At 40.8% G+C, this 16,006-nt stretch overlaps 1 protein-coding gene across 3 annotated transcripts in view; it reads left to right on the plus strand.

Annotated features, from left to right (window-relative positions):
• Nucleotides 1–16,006, plus strand: part of pard3aa (par-3 family cell polarity regulator alpha, a) — a 521,056-nt gene that overhangs the window by 382,375 nt on the left and 122,675 nt on the right. For all 3 annotated transcript variants that reach the window (XM_037537061.1, XM_017704401.2, XM_017704387.2), the window contains one exon: nt 7,266–7,394. In XM_037537061.1, coding sequence (XP_037392958.1) covers nt 7,266–7,394 — 129 coding nt within the window. The remainder of the gene's footprint in view (nt 1–7,265; nt 7,395–16,006) is intronic.

The following is a 16,006-nucleotide window of genomic DNA, read 5'->3' on the forward strand; positions in this document are numbered from 1 at the left end:
GAGTTCAGTAGCTCATCTGTTGTAGCTTAGTTTGTAGAAGGCATCCTACAGTATTTTGCCAATGATCAGTTTCTGACCACAGAACACTGTTAGTTGAATGTCTTTGGTTGGTGCACAGCAGCTCTTTAAACTCTGTAATGTGATGTGCTCTGTGCAACACACGCACACACACACACACACACGCACACACACGTCACTATCTCGGTCACTGACCATTGATGAAAGGGGCAACAGATGGACTACAGTCTGTAACTGTAATACTACTAAAGTTTGGTAACACTTTATTTGGATAGTCCACTTTAGATTCTTAATATACTTCCCCATTACATTCAACTAAATATCTACTAAATTGACTGTAATTTTAACCTCAACCAAAACCTAAACCCAACCCTCACCCTGGTCCTAGTCCTAACCCTGATCCAAATCCTAACCCTAACCCTCCACTGTTTAGAATCAACAGTGTAAAGCGTTTTATCAGATAGTTTGTTAACAATTTGAACATTTGTAGATAATCTATAGCGGACTATAGTGGACTGTGCAAATAAAATGAGACCCAAAATTCTCCTGTATAGTAAATGAACTTAATGAAATGGACATTATATAACAGTTAGTTCTGATTGTATAATCTGATTTACATTCTGTCCATGTGGTTATTTGTGATAACAGCAGTGGTTTTCAGAATAACTGTCATTCCATTGAGCAGCATTTTTAAGCAATAATTTGCTTTGCTCTGCAGTTAATCATTACTAAGATTCTAGTTTAGCACACAAATGCAGAAAATGGCAGGGATGCAGCAAGTAAGAGTGTTGAGGGTCACCTAAATGCTGCTAAAAAATTCAGTACCCACAACTTAAAACACCTGTCAACTTTCCTGGAAAATGGTCCCATTAGATAAAGTCTATAAGATAGTATCTGACCCAACACTCATTTGGTCAGATTTTGTGTGAGAATATGACAGCAGGCCTGTATCAAATTCAAGACATGTTGTTGCCCCTAAGCAAGCCAAACCAAGATTAGCTGTAAAATGATTTGGAACAAAACATTGTTCAGGGTGAGTGTAGATACAAGGTAGTCATAACTAATAAAGTGGCCAGTGAGTGTGTGTTTATGACCTAAACACGCATATGAAATCCCGAGTGAACATGTGGTTGCGTGTATGTGTGTGTCCTCCAACCCCAGCACCTTCAAACCTGCTCCTCTCCTCTTTTGTTTTAAAGCCGGCAGGTGTTTTGGCATTCATTAGTCCTAGCTGTCAGTGTGGCTGGGGGTGTGTGATGCTTAGTGATGGCCCATTAAATTGTGTTTTTGTGCACTGGAGGCTGCTGCACACCACACTTTATGATGAACTGAATGGTAGTGTGTGTGAATGGCATATTAAGAGCTACCTGAAGAGACGTGAGGAGACATGCTCTCCCCTGCGGGCCTCTATCACACACACGCAGTCTGTTCTTTTACGTACACTGTGTTGGCAGTGTTTCACATGTAGTTGTCTTTTTTTTTTTTTTTTTTGGACCAGCAAGTTACTGAATGTTTAACTGAATGCTAATGCTAATATATTTTTAATCAGTGTTTTGATAAACATTTGAAATCCTACACCAGATGTGGTTTCAATACATATTTAATGTCCAAAGTTTGCTTGTTTAGTTTTTTTTTAAGCTAGTGCTACTAACAAATTATTTAATAAATTATGGAAGCCTATATCCATTAATTTGCTTAAATGGCATAGGTGACATTATCTTGAAGCCTCAAACAGTATCAAAAAGCACACTGGCAAGTGTGTTTAAAGTACTGAACAACTCAGTGGAGATGCAGTAATCTTGGCATGTAGTTTACACAATGGTTAGTTATTATAATTGATTAATTATAAGTTGATACGGATCAACTAAAAAATCTGAATGTCTTACCTGATCAGTTACTTGAGGGTAAAGGGCAACATTGTAGAAATGAAACTTTTGGACAATCCATAGCTTTAATTTTAACACTGTTTAACAGACTGTTGGCGACTTGCGTCAGCATGTTTTAGCTGATTAGATCTTCTTACAATTTCACTTGATCTTAGCATTAAAAGCCAGGTGTAACGATACCCAGAAGGCAGTGTGATGGAATTACAATCACATCACCCAAACCTCGTTCAGACATGGTTCTAGATGGATTTTGACCACCTTGAACATTTGTATGTGGAATGTGTTTGAAGTGCGTCAGATGCAAGCAGTTTGTAAGACAGCTTTTTTCTCTGCCGGTGCAGGCAGTTCATTGCCTATTTCACGCTGTTTCTTTTGTTCTTTGACAGCAAGTGATACATGGTAGAAACAGTTGAGAAACCATGTTTGCTTTAGTATATTAACTAGCTAATTCATTCAGAAGTTTAGCTGAAGTAAAACAGAGATAATCTATGTGTTGATGTGCTTTTTACATGGCGAAAGTAAATCTGGATCTCATCTGCTCATGCTAGAGATGCTGCTTGTGAAAAGTGTAAATGGAATCCATCAATCAGTCAACCTTTATTTAAACTCTGAATACATTGGGGGAGGCCCACATTTACAATGTAGCTGAGCCAAAACAGAAATCAGGGATTGAGAAGTTGGATAGTAAAAATAGATCAAATGCTAAAATATCAATAATAATCATAGTATCCATCCATCCATCCATCCATCCATTTTCTAAGCCGCTTCTCTGTAAGGGTCGCGGGGGGGTGCTTGAGCCTTTCCCAGCAGTCTTCGGGCGGAAGGCAGGATACACCCTGGACAGGTCACCAGTCCATCGCAGGGCAGACAGACAGACACAGACAATCACTCACACACTCACACCTAGAGGCAATTTAGCATCTCCAATTGGCCTGACTGCATGTCTTTGGACTGTGGGAGAAAATCGGAGAACCCGGAGGAAACCCAATTGTAAAAAAAAAAAAAAAGATAAATCAATAAAATTAGTAGTATGTAGTAACGTAAGAAATAACAGATCAGATAAGATTAAATAAATAAAAAAACATAATGAAATAAATAAAGAAATAGAAGATGCATGACAGTAAATTGCCAATAATAAAATAAAAAGAATAAAATAAATAAAAAGAATAATAATGAATAAAAAGAAAAAAGGATAATAAGTGAAACAATAGCTAGAACTAGGTATATTTAGCTACAATCTGGACTCACATTATAAAGTGTACATTAGCGAAATAGCTTAAATTTTAACATTTGAAGCATGTTATACATATTTTCTTTCAATATTTTCAAGTTTTGACAAAGTTGACTTCTTGTTAAACTTTATGCTGTATGTTTCCTCAGCCGATGCTGACTTCATCTTTATGCTTGTGCTGCAGTTGAGTGCTTCCTACCTTTTTATTCTTCAGGGTCCTGTTATGCCCTCATGTCTCTGCTTGCTATTGCAGTGGTACACACTGTGCCTAAGGTCCTTAAAAAAGTGATAAAGCTCTGTGCCAGTCCCCTTCCTGGATGGTCTGTTCATTTGTTATTCACTCTAGGCCAGACCCAGTCAGTATCTTTTTGTGACTATATGGATGCCTGTGTGCATTCTCATTGACCTGCCAAAGACCACTCGCACACTGAATTATACCAGCCCATTCGAGAGCCTGTCTACCACCCTGCCAGCAGAGAGAGCAGCCAAAACCAACATGCACTATAACTCATTCAAGTGAGCAACAAAAGGAGGAGACGATGTTGTCTTTATCTGTCCTTCAGCTGATTAAATAGTTTGTGCTAAGTCCAGATTAGATCTTTCTCAAAGTTTTGTCTCTACATTTGCATATTACAGAATAGATATTAATCAGTGTTGAACTTTACAAGTGCCTTAATTGTGGTATCAATCACATCACCAGTTTATTTAGCCCTAATTAGAGCATATTTTGCATCTGAGTCTGATTGTGTCATACTTTAGGTACAGAGTTTAACACGTGCTGTTAAATGATGTTGGTTACATTCTTTTGAAAAGAAATGTTGTCCAGACTTTCATGCATTGTTGGTAATGATATAAAACTGATAGGATCCAGTCAGTATGTTAGCCAGTGCCTGCTACCTTTCATTTAAATGAGATCCTCTTCAGTTCTTTTATTACTTTTTACACATTACAAGTAGCTTAATTGGTAGTCCTTGCAATATCACATTGCTAGTCATTTAACCCAAATTAGGGAATACTTTGCACCAATGTCTTGTTGTCATGCTACAGATTTTGTAATATGCAGATTGATGTGGGTTGTGTTCTTTAAAAAAAAAAAAAGACACTTCATCCAAACTTGCCTGCACTGTTAATCAAAAAAACTAGAAAGCTGCAGTTAACATTATGCTACCCAGTGCTTGCTACCTTTCAGTGTCAGCAGTATAAGCCTCTTTCAGGCTTAGCAATTATGTAAACTAGGATTTATAAGTGTTCCTTTTTATATTGGTGTGGAAGAAACTGCATTGCTCTGCATGTTTTGAAGCAAATGATGGCTGAGACTATGTCTGGATTCACAGGTCACCATGAGCAGCCCAGTGTCAATAAAACCCAGCCTTGATGTTCATCAGACACACTCCATTTGGTAATAGCAATTAGACTTAAAGCCTGAAGCCATGAGGAGATGAAAAAGCACCATACATGCTCTTTGGGGACAAGTTCTGTCTCGCTTTATTTCATCTGCAAATTGATGTCTGCTCTCTTAGGATTTTATAGCAAGGGTTAAACTACTAAAAGAATTAGCTAGTTAAAATTCTCATAAATGAATGCCTGCGAATGCAATGCAAAAACAAAACCTCTTCAGATTGCATGTTATGCTGAAGCTACTTATGTTTTTTCTGTATGTTTGGGAGAGTCAAGAAGTTTGAAACTCTTTCAGCTCACTGACTTATTGATGTTGATTTCTCACAAAGCTGTAAAAATATGCAACCCCACCCCTGTCTGTCTTTCTCTAACACTTGAATAGAAAGATGGGTGGGTGGAGGAGTGATAGAGGCGGTGAAAAGAAGAATGCATTGAAGGAGAGTTAATGAAAAAGTCCTTGGGAAGTACGGCAGGAAGCTGTCAGCGAGTGGGGTGATAGATAGGACCGTCACTGTTATTAGTATTCGCATGGTGGACTTCTGTACCTAGACCACAGCCATTTGTTGATTAATTAATCAGGTAATGTACAGCATTAAAGGGATGAAAGCTGCTGGTTGGACCTTCATTTCTTGCATAACTAAAGAAATTCTTCTACAATCCTTTTGACCTGACCAAGACCACCCTTCTACCAGAGCGTGTGGCCAGGGGAAGTGATTTAGTCGATGGATTTGCTCGTAAAGCAGAACAATAAACATATTTGGGGAAAAGGGTTTCCCATTTCATGAATATATTCAATTTAGCTGCCTTAAGTCAACCCTATCTGAAGTAATTCTATCAAGTTTGACTGGAAAGTTTGTTCTCCTGCTGTCTCTGCTGAACCATGGCATGGGAGTTAAAGAAAACAAACATGGCTTATGGTGGTTAAGAAGCAGCGTAACTTGGATGGGGCTTGCTCTCTGGCAATTGGCATAACCGTTTCACTGGTTGGAAATAGAAATGGATTTCTGTCAGTGATTGAATGTTTTTTTTTCTATATATATATAATCAAAGTGCACTCATGCTTTATGTGATTCAGGGGCATCACAAGAAAGCTACAGAATCAATGAAAATGATTACATTTATTGAGCTGATCAATCCGCTCTCATACTTTGCAAATCCATACGTATTCTGTTATCACCATGTCTCTACAGAGATTTCATTACTGCCATCAATAATTCCTCCATCCTTTAAATGAAACCCTCTTACACCCAAAAACATGCGTTTGTAGACTTATGCAAAAGCACAGCTTAGAACAAAATCTATAGTACCATTGTAACGTAGGTCAGTGTGATGAGTTTGTCAATGGCGTGAGGGTTTGTGGCTGACCAGTCATCACTTTGTGTACCCTCAGAGCCACAGCTGCCACCAGTGTGGGAAGGTTCTAAAGGAAATGACATCATGAGGAGGTTTTGAAAGAGCCCTGTTTCTCTAGACAGCTTACTCACTGCATGGTGCCAGTTAAGGTCCAAAGGGCCTACAGTGATAATTGCCCTGTCCTGAAGGCTAACATCAAATAGTGTTCCACTGAGCGAGCAGCCAGTCTATACCACATCCTGACCTGAGGCCAGAGCCTGAGGAAGGAAGAATGATTAAGATGTAAATCAGTAAATACCAGACTACACTGGATTGTATGTTTTCTTTGGAGTGTCATGCACAGACACAGGCACGCCAATCTAAAACGTGGACACAAAGAACTTCCGCAATTCTTTACTAAGAAGAACTGCACCTCCACCAATGAGATTGGTCTTAAATGATTTCTACAGTCATACTACCATTCTACCTTCCAGTTTAGTGCCGTTAGCCAAAATTGCCACCTCTTGTCAAATATGCAGTAGACTCGCTGTGTCAGTCTGTCATTAAAACCGACACACTTCCATCGTTCCCAGAGAGAGAAAGTTGTGAATGATGCTGGCAGGCTGAGTAGCTGAGCTTATTTTCCATTCTGGATCTATTTGCATCCGCCTGCTTGGAACTGATCCTCAAGCTGACAGGTCTCTGAAAGCTAACAGTGTGGATGTGGGGTTTGGCAGGAGGAGGGATGGGGGGGTTCTGGAGAACTTGTTATTGAAGCACGAGCTGTAGATTTATTTAAGCTGTAGTTAATAGGAATGCAATGACTTGACAGAAGGAAAAATAAGCCAGTATTGAAAGTTGATTGTACTTTATTATCTCTGCTTGCATTGGTTGTGCTACTTTTTGCAACTTTATTTCACAGAGGAGGCATATCTTAGATGTCGCACCTGCTCAGACCCAATCTTGATAAGTCACGCAGCATGCAAGTGTCATTTTCTTAGGCCTTTTGAAGCATGTTATTGATGATGGAAAATGACTTGCCCTTAGTAGCACAGGCCTGCAAAGGCTAGACTTAGAAGTTGCAGGTTTGCTGGTGATAACAAAAGCATCTTTTCATTTTCATATTAATGATTTCTCACTTGTTGATTTTTGAAACAAGAAGAGAAGCTCTGTAAACCTCTAATTTATACCACATATGTATTTGTAAGTTGAATTGGGGAGATCATTTATTTTGATTTGAGTTTGACCAAACATTATCATTGTGTTACAAGCAAAAAAAAAACTGTTGATACAAAATCCACTTTGAATGTTATGTTAATCATTATAATTATGTGTAAATTTGAGATTTGGACTGTATAGCAAAAAAAACAGTAAATCTAGACTTCTAATCCTGTTTTCAGGTTTGGTAAGCACCGCAAAGACGAACGGACAGGAGACAAGGTGGAGCGCAAAGGCTCAAGCAAGAACAAAATGGAAGACACCCAGGCCACAGAGGAGGAGATGCAGAGGATGCGTCTGGAGAGGGAGAGGTGAGTGCCTGCATCCTGGTCCCAAAAGGCCACAACTGAGCCAAAACCCTGCTTGCCTACAGAATACGAAACTTGCCTAATTAAGTAAATGGGGGCCCAAAATAGAAGGTTCTGGGAAGGTGCTCGGATGTTGTCATGCCTTTGTACATTAGATCATTACATTGATAATTTCTAGATTGTTTGTCGCTTTTCTTCCGCTGAATGCTAATGTGAGCGCTCAGCCATTTTTGGCCTGCACGTTGACTAGACGATGTCTTTGTGGATGAATTGAAAGCTGTTAATTATTGCTTTGTGAGAGGTAACCTGTCATTTCCTTATCAGGTAAGCTCCTGAAGCCTTGTTTGGGAATTTGCAACTAATACCAATTTAAACAGGACAGTCATCAGTGTTATTTGATTTACAATGCTCTGCTTACAAATTTTCACAGTAGTTACTGAATCAGTTATAGTACTTCCTAAATTATAGGTTTTGAGATTAAAAACTGAATAGTAAGACAAATAGCTGAATAATAAGCCTGTAGTTTAAAGGGTTAAAAACCTGGCAGTATTTTATCATTTGACCATGTGAATTGTTAGTTCCACTATGAGCATGAAACAATCACGATACAAGAGGATAATTAATGATCATGTTAATTACAGCAGTCCTGTCCAGTTCCAGTTTGAATAAGCCCACACACCAGCCAAACATTTGGTGGCCTCACTCAGCCTCCTGTTTAACCACAACAATGCAAATGGACAGTGTTTACATCCCACACTTCATTCACAACAGCACAAATCCCTATTCATTTTTCACACACAAGAAGACGACGATATCATTGGATTTCCGTATGCTAAGAAGGCTTGCCATCCTCTATTATGCTGCAGAACCCAAATGAACTCGGTTATCAAGCCACTTTTGCTAATGGAATGTAATTGAATAGCAACAATAGGTGCAGTACGGGCCTTCGTGCAGAGAGCACCCATGGCCTGCAGTGACAATGAGCCCAGACTGCTCAATGGAACATCTGGAGCCCATTATCAAAGGAGCCGGCCTTGCCTGTGACGCTCTCCACCATGGGCACTGGGAATCAGGCTCTGGCCTCCAGCCCAGGACATCACCAGCTCGCTGCTAACACAGAGAGAGGGAGAGAAACTCTGATGTATATAGTTGAAGAATAGAGGGAGGAGAAGAAGAAACGGAGAAAGAGACCATGAAAGGAGATACAAAGTGAATCCAGGTCCAGGTCCCAACTACTAAAAAGTAACTAACACCACACAAGTCTGGAGTCAGCAGACAGCACGGTACTCACATCTCCATTCTCATTTGTGTTCCCTTTTGAGAGGCTGCATAAAGTTCATATTTCCCAAAGAAGCCTTCGTAGGTTTTGTTTGTGGAAGTCTGGTGGGTTTGCATTCTGTTTTAAATCTAGATTTGCTTTTTTCTTTTCTTTTCTTGTTTTGTTTTTGTTTTTATTTTTATTTTTCCCACCACGTCTGCTGTGCTTGAGTTTTCTTCTAGTTAATGGAAGTGAATCCTTGAGGGAAATCGTCCCAGCAATAATAATCTGCACCGCCACCGCGCCGTGATGTGATATTCAAAGCTGTGTACCAGGGAGACTGACAGCTCTGAAAATCAATTGCAGCTGTATTTTTAGGTGTGTTATTACATGCTGAGATGCGGGTTGGACTGATGCGCTTGCGTTGGTGTGTGTGTGTGTGTATGAACCTGAGGCGAGAGCACTGATTGATTACAAGGACAAGGCCATTTCTATGTGCTTATGAAATTATGGATTGGCTGGTGTTGACGGGGAATGAATGGAGGTGTGGCAATAACAGTTGCTAAAACGAGCCATGGGGCTCCGGGAACAGGCAGAATCAGAGGATGAGGAGCAAAAACGGGAAGGAGAACCTGGCATGGACCACAGCCAAACGCTCCGCTCCCCTGACGTGCCTGATCATTAATTCGAGCTGATGTTTTGACAGCGGCTTTTAGTGACTCAGAAAGAAAAGTCAGCGCTAAAGGTTGGCTGGATTAATTCTCTATAACCCGCCATCATTATCCTATCTATTTCTGGAAGGCACGTCACTGCCCTGATTTTAGTGCACCTGACCTCTAAGATGTTTATGAAATTCATCTCTGCCTTGCAGAAGTCTGTGCTTTGGGGCTTACACTGGTATATTTCTAGTTGACTTAAGCTCCCCAAATCCTCTTCTGTCACCGTAGTATGGATGACAGGCACTGCAACAGAAATGAAAATTGAGGGGGGAAAAAACACCCAAACATTTGAAAATTATCCACAAACGCTAGCAGGCTTGATTTGGGCTGAAGTTGATGGAGTGTCGTCATCAGTAGCATTTGTTTTGCCACAATCGAGTAAATTGTAAGCAGCTGCTGCCCCCCAGTCCTGCACCGGTCCCCCAACCGCCAGCCTTTCCATGCCTCATCAAGGGCTCCATTAAGGCCTGGAGAGGCCCTTCGCGCTGAAGGAGGAGCACAGCAGCCCTTGTGGGGGCTTTGTTTATGCCTGTAGATGTTCATAGTCCTTTCTGTCATTTCTTTTTCCTTCCTTTTTTTTGCTTGACTGAGGGGACCACCATGGCAGTATTCCATTCGGAGGTCCTCCTTGGGAAAAAGCATGTGGGCACAATCTCCGGGGAAGTTCTTTAAGGTTTTGAAGTCTCCCAGCTAGGGCGGGAACTGAAGAACAATGTACCTCACTTCCTTTCATCTGCCTCAGTATATTAGTACAGATCACTCTTAGAAATAAATGGTTCTTGGCTTAGACATACAGTTTACTTTATATAATTTGTGTGTGTGTGTGTGTGTGTGTGTGTGTATATATCTGTATATATATATGTGTGTGTGTATGTACTGTTCATATGTGCAATAATAACAATTGTGTGTGCAATAACTCAGAGGGACACTAACTTAATTTAAATAATTTAAATAATTGTAACTGCTTTATACCTGATGTTTCACATTACTATCACAATCACCGCCACCTTACTATATTCTTAAGTACTTAAATCTGGTGGACATACTGTAAATTCTCTATATTGTCTTAAATTATTAGTAAAGTGTTTATTTTTACATAAATGGCTGCAATTGTAACAACTGCAATTTCCCCCTGGGATCAATAAAGGAATCTGAATATATATATATATATATATATATATATATATATATATATATATATATATATATATATATATATACACTGCTCAAAAAAATAAAGGGAACACTTAAACAACACAATATAAATCCAAGTAAATCAAACTTCTGTGAAACCAAACTGTCCACTTAGGAAGCAACACTGATTGACAATCAGTTTCACAGCTGTTGTGCAAATGGAACAGACAACAGGTGGAAATTATTGGCAATTAGCAAGACACACTCAATAAAGGAGTGGTTCTGCAGGTGGGGACCACAGACCACTTCTCAGTACCTTTCTGCTTTCTGGCTGATGTTTTGGTCACTTTTGAATGTTGGTGGTGCTTTCACACTCGTGCTAGCATGAGACGGACTCTACAACCCACACAAGTGGCTCAGATGGTGCAGCTCATCCAGGATGGCACATCAATGCAAGCTGTGGCAAGAAGGTATGCTGTGTCTGTCAGTGTAGTCTAGGATCTAGGATGTGTTATTTGAGTGTTCCCTTTATTTTTTTGAGCAGTCTATGTGCGTGTATGTGTGCGTGTGCGTGTGTGTGTGTGTTTTTGTGGGCCCAATATTGACCACTCAGCAGAGTTCAGTGTGGTAAACATCTCTTTCCCAGCTCAGCCCCCTGTAGCATTGCTGCTCTCTTATCTGCTAGGCTTCACTGGACTGCTAATCAGTGGCTAGCACTCCTCCGTGTCCAGCCTTCCTCCAAAGCTTGTTGCTTCCTCCTATTTGTTTGGATTCTTTTTGAGTGCAGCCAAGCTGTGGACGCCTCTGAGCCTCAGTCCTGCTTCGGCTCACAACCGCTATCTCGACTAGCGGCTTCCTTTAGCCTCAGCAGCTCACACTAGCCGGAAGATCTACGATAAACACGTGTTTGATTGTTTGCCATTTCCATTACAGGCTGCTTTCTTTCTTCATTCTGTTTCAGTTAACACTTATTGTTCAAAGACATCTTTGGCCTTGGCCCAGAGTTTTATGGCTGTTTCCGACAGCACTAAAACAACTAAAGTTCATTGTTTATTTAAGAAGCTTTTGTTTAGTTTACAGGCCTGAGCCTCTTAAAATCCAGTTAACTTACAAATTTAACACACCTGTTTAGTATTTTGAAGATACTACACTGACCATGTTTGATCCAAAATTTACTTTTTTATTTACTGAAATTCTGTTAATAGTCATGTGCAGCTTAGCTCTTGCCTTAATTTCTGAGATTTTGATATCAGCCCACAACTCTCCAGATAATTCAGAACTTTTCTATTTGATGCATTAATATTAATAATAATGCTAATCATGGCCAATCTTTTCCCTCGTAAGCATGACAGTAATTGTGTTGCAAAATAATTAGCTCATTATGCTTGGCAGCCTTTTGTAACATTTTGCTGTCTGACTGGACCAATTAGCATGCGGAGTTCAAAGGCAGATGACATTGGCTGATTGTGGACCTGATTACATTTGTAATTATATTGATAGTTTGCTGGTGGCTAAAAGTGATTGTTAGGCCCCTTAGATTCTGACAATTATTGCGTTGATGAAATTATATTCTAAGCACCAGAGGCGTTGTCAGATGGTTTGGATTTCTGAGTTGTTCTGTCACTTTGTTTTTTTACTGCTTGTCTGACAGAAATGAGTGGGGCTGGAAGCCTGAATTATTTGGCATGTTATGTATGTATAAGCGTTAAATTAGATAAACAAGTTTGTTCAATCCTGTTTTAAATGTCACTTTCAAGCAACACTATCAAGTAGCACAACAAAAGTTGCTCAAACACAGACAGTCTAACAGTCTTTGATTTAGGAAAGCAGTCTCACTCTGTAGATAGTGTTAAACATGTTAGAGGTGTGGTGAGTTGAGGGGAGGGTCTCAGCTTGATGTCTGCTGGTTTACTTGGCGTACTTTGATTAGCAGCGAGATTTATTCACCGTGGAGAGGAAGGACTGCAGGCTAGCCCGAGTGCCATTTCCTCCTCAGCACTGGAGAGTGTTCACACTCACAAACTTCCCCCTCCTGTTTCACTCTGAAAAAACACAGCTTTGAGCACTGCTGAAATGTTTAGAACTCTTATAAATATTCCACATGCGAGTCGTTCCCATTGCCAGACATGATGAATGTGTAATTTCTCATAAAAACAACTTTTTGAACCTTTGGGTTATGGCACGAACGTTATTGTCGGGAACATTTAAGAGAGGTTTGGCAGAAAAGTTTTTGGACAGATTTCAAGCCAGTCTCGCCAACAGTCTTTTGATAAGGGAGCGATAGGAAAACTACTTAGATACGGCTGGACAGCTCCTAATGAGCTGTTGTGAATGTGTGAGACATCTTATGTGTATGTAGTGTTTTAGGCATTCCAGACAACATCTAGTCTGTTCTGATTGTATTATTTACTGTTGGCCTGTTACCTAGATACCCGGTGGTCAGCAAGGCCCTTGTGCATACTTTCCTGTTACCACAGCGGCATTCCTTTTCCATGTGAATGTATAAAGTACAGATGCAAGCTAATGAAAATCAACTCTTCTTTTCTCATGCAGCTGCATGCTCACATTTTCTCATTGTCATATGCATGCTAAGAGAAACAATTTCTGTGTATTCTTACACACATACAGAGGAGCAGCCTGGACTAATTAGCTTTAGGCTCAGAAACTCACTGAGTGAGATTTGCCCTCACTTAATTGTTTTCTTAGCGCTCAGTTTAGGAAGCCTTTGGATTATGTGGATTTCTGCTCCTAAAATGTGGTCTGATCTTCATCATTCAGTCCTAATAACAAATAAATACCACATGATGACCTCTGGGGTAATGAAAAGAGTCAGTGTTGTTAAGTGTTTCAGTTAATTCAGGGGGAGATGAAAATGCACAGAAAAAATCTGTACAATGATAGTCAAAAAAAGCACCTCAGAAATAAACCCTTTTCTCCTCTTTTTGTTTAGTCGTATATTGAGTTCTCTTTATTTTGGGCCTGTAATTGGCTGTGTCTCTTAATTTGGAGTGAGAGTGGGGGGATGTGTAATAAATCACCAGGAGCTTCAGAAGTCTTCATTTAGAAAGGAAAAAAGAAATGGACAGAGCAATAATCATGTTTAGTTTAGCCAGTTCTCTCCTCTGGGCTAACACTTCACTGGGTCATTAATCAAGTAATAAAGTAAACAAGGGACAGTGGACTCTCACTAAGCTGAACTGGCCTTTTGAGTGTACACTACAGCTTTATTTGGGGCTTGAGACCCTGTACCAAAACCCAAATATAGCCAGTCAAAATTCACCAAACTTAAACCCGACCTGAGCTGAACAAAACATCTGTCTGAATCCAACAACCAGTCGCGGACTAGGCGTGTCCAGCCGATATGGCTTGGGCAGCTCCTAATAAGCTATTGTGAAGATGTGACATATTGTATGTGTTGATTTTGTTATTTATTGTTGCCCAGTTACCTAGAAACCCATTTTGTACTGTGTTTTGTACTTTCTGCCCAATGACCGCTGGGATAGGCTCCAGCACTCCTGTGACCCAGAAGGATAAGTGGCTTAGATCATTCTCTAGTGTACTCATCCACATAAGCACATGGTTGGTTCTGTCTTGATGCTTTTGTGCCCTATACTATTGAATGGAATGGCATACAGTCCACATAAAGATTTGATTTCTTTTCATGTGTATTCAGAATACAGAGCATTAAAAAAATACATTGAAATTCTTGTACTAAAACAGCATGCTCCTACAGACAACAACCAACCAACTGCAAGGAAGAGGCAACAAGCAAGAGGGGTATTGCACATGCAAGAATGGTATTGCACATACAGGAACGTTGTGCTGCTTCAGTAGGTGTTTTCATTTAAATGCCCATTGTCTGTTATACTGAGTTAGCATATAGAGATTGTCTAGTTTTAAGTTAAGCCTGATCTTCAGTCTCTCTCTTACCTCATCTGCTATAACACACACAGCTGCCTCCATTCTGCCTGTCCACTAGATCCACCTACTTATCATCCCCACAGGCTGAGGACTAAATGAGTTTTACTGTGTGACCACAGGGGCAGGTCTGGCCAAGCCCTCTCACTCATAGTGGACATTATCTTAATCAAACACACATATCGCTCTTGCCGATTCAATTTGGCCATTATGCAATGGTGCGCCTGAGGCACTGTCTTGCTATTGGGTTTCTGTAAAACCTGTCATAACAAGAAGCAGGGATCTTCCGGGCAATGAGGTGACATCAGTTTCAGAGCAGAAGGCAGGTTGGCCGGATTAACTTTAGTTTCATATTTCACCCCATTCAGGTCCAGACATCAAAGCAATAGTTTAGCCACAGCTTCGGTCAAAAAGGGAACTCCTTTAATGGCTTCAAGATAAAAAAAAGGTGCAGAAAGAAATGCTTGTGTGAGTCGGAATGGTGGGGATACAATGCAGTTTTTTTTCCCTCATTACTGCTAGGCTATTAACTTCACATGACACAGATACATGCACAGTTCTCATACAGTCTGCCTCGGAATTAGATTTGCACAGGCGAGAAAGAGAACAAAATGAAGCTACAGTGAATGCCATTGTAATCGTATTAGGCTGGCTGGCACGGAGAGAGAAATGTTCATTTTTGGGAAATTAGATCACGCTTATGAGAATGTGTGGAAACATCTCATTTTTTTCTCCCAGGGAAACTCCAGCTTTGTCCTGCCACCCAGCTGTCAGTCAAAGCTGCTGTGATGGACAGCTGATGGAGGACAGGGGTCAACTGTGTCCTGGGGTGGTGCTGAAATGAGGCGCTCCCAGCAGTGGAAGTTTCTTAGAGTGGATGGCTGAAGTGAGGACCAGCTTCATTGTTGAAGCCCATTTGGTTCTAATAAGGTGGGCAGGGTTCGGTGGCAGGGGTCATTCTAAAAGTCACTCTGTAGGAGGGCTTTCCCTATCCACACCAGACCTCCTGGCATGCCTGTGCTCCATTCCATGAGAGATCCTTTCGCCAGTGCACTCTCATGAAGGAACGTGCACACGCCCTTCAAACCACAGTGATAGCCCTTATTCACTTCAGCCCACCAAGAATGTCCTGAGAAAGCCGTAGCCAATGGGCCAGTTTCCACAAAAACAGAGGAAAAGAAGGTAAAGGTCAACTGGAGGCAGATCAGAGGAGCCTCACTCTTCCTGCTGTTTGAGAACAGGCCTTCAGGATGTAATGCTCTACTCGGCTCCGGAAGGTCCCCTATTGCCCATTTTAGCAGTGCGATGTCTGCTGTACAGCCCTGTTCTGCCTCTCTTCTTTGAGGGAAATCAGCAGGAGAGGCACTCTAAGGAAAGAGGGCCTAACCTATGCAGATAGCTAATGGAAATATGCTCCCACAGGAGATTTCTGAAAGAGTGTTGTCTTGAGGTTCTGTGGTGCCGCTTCCATTGCTGAGGCTGCTTTAATAGGAGAGAAGTCCAAGGTAAACACAGAAGGGGCAGGGCAGTGTCTGAGCAGCCGCTAGAAGCTCTAAATTCAGACGAATACCAGCACAGTTGGAGTC

This window comes from Pygocentrus nattereri, chromosome 3 (genome assembly GCF_015220715.1).
Source record: "Pygocentrus nattereri isolate fPygNat1 chromosome 3, fPygNat1.pri, whole genome shotgun sequence".
NCBI lineage: Eukaryota > Metazoa > Chordata > Actinopteri > Characiformes > Serrasalmidae > Pygocentrus > Pygocentrus nattereri.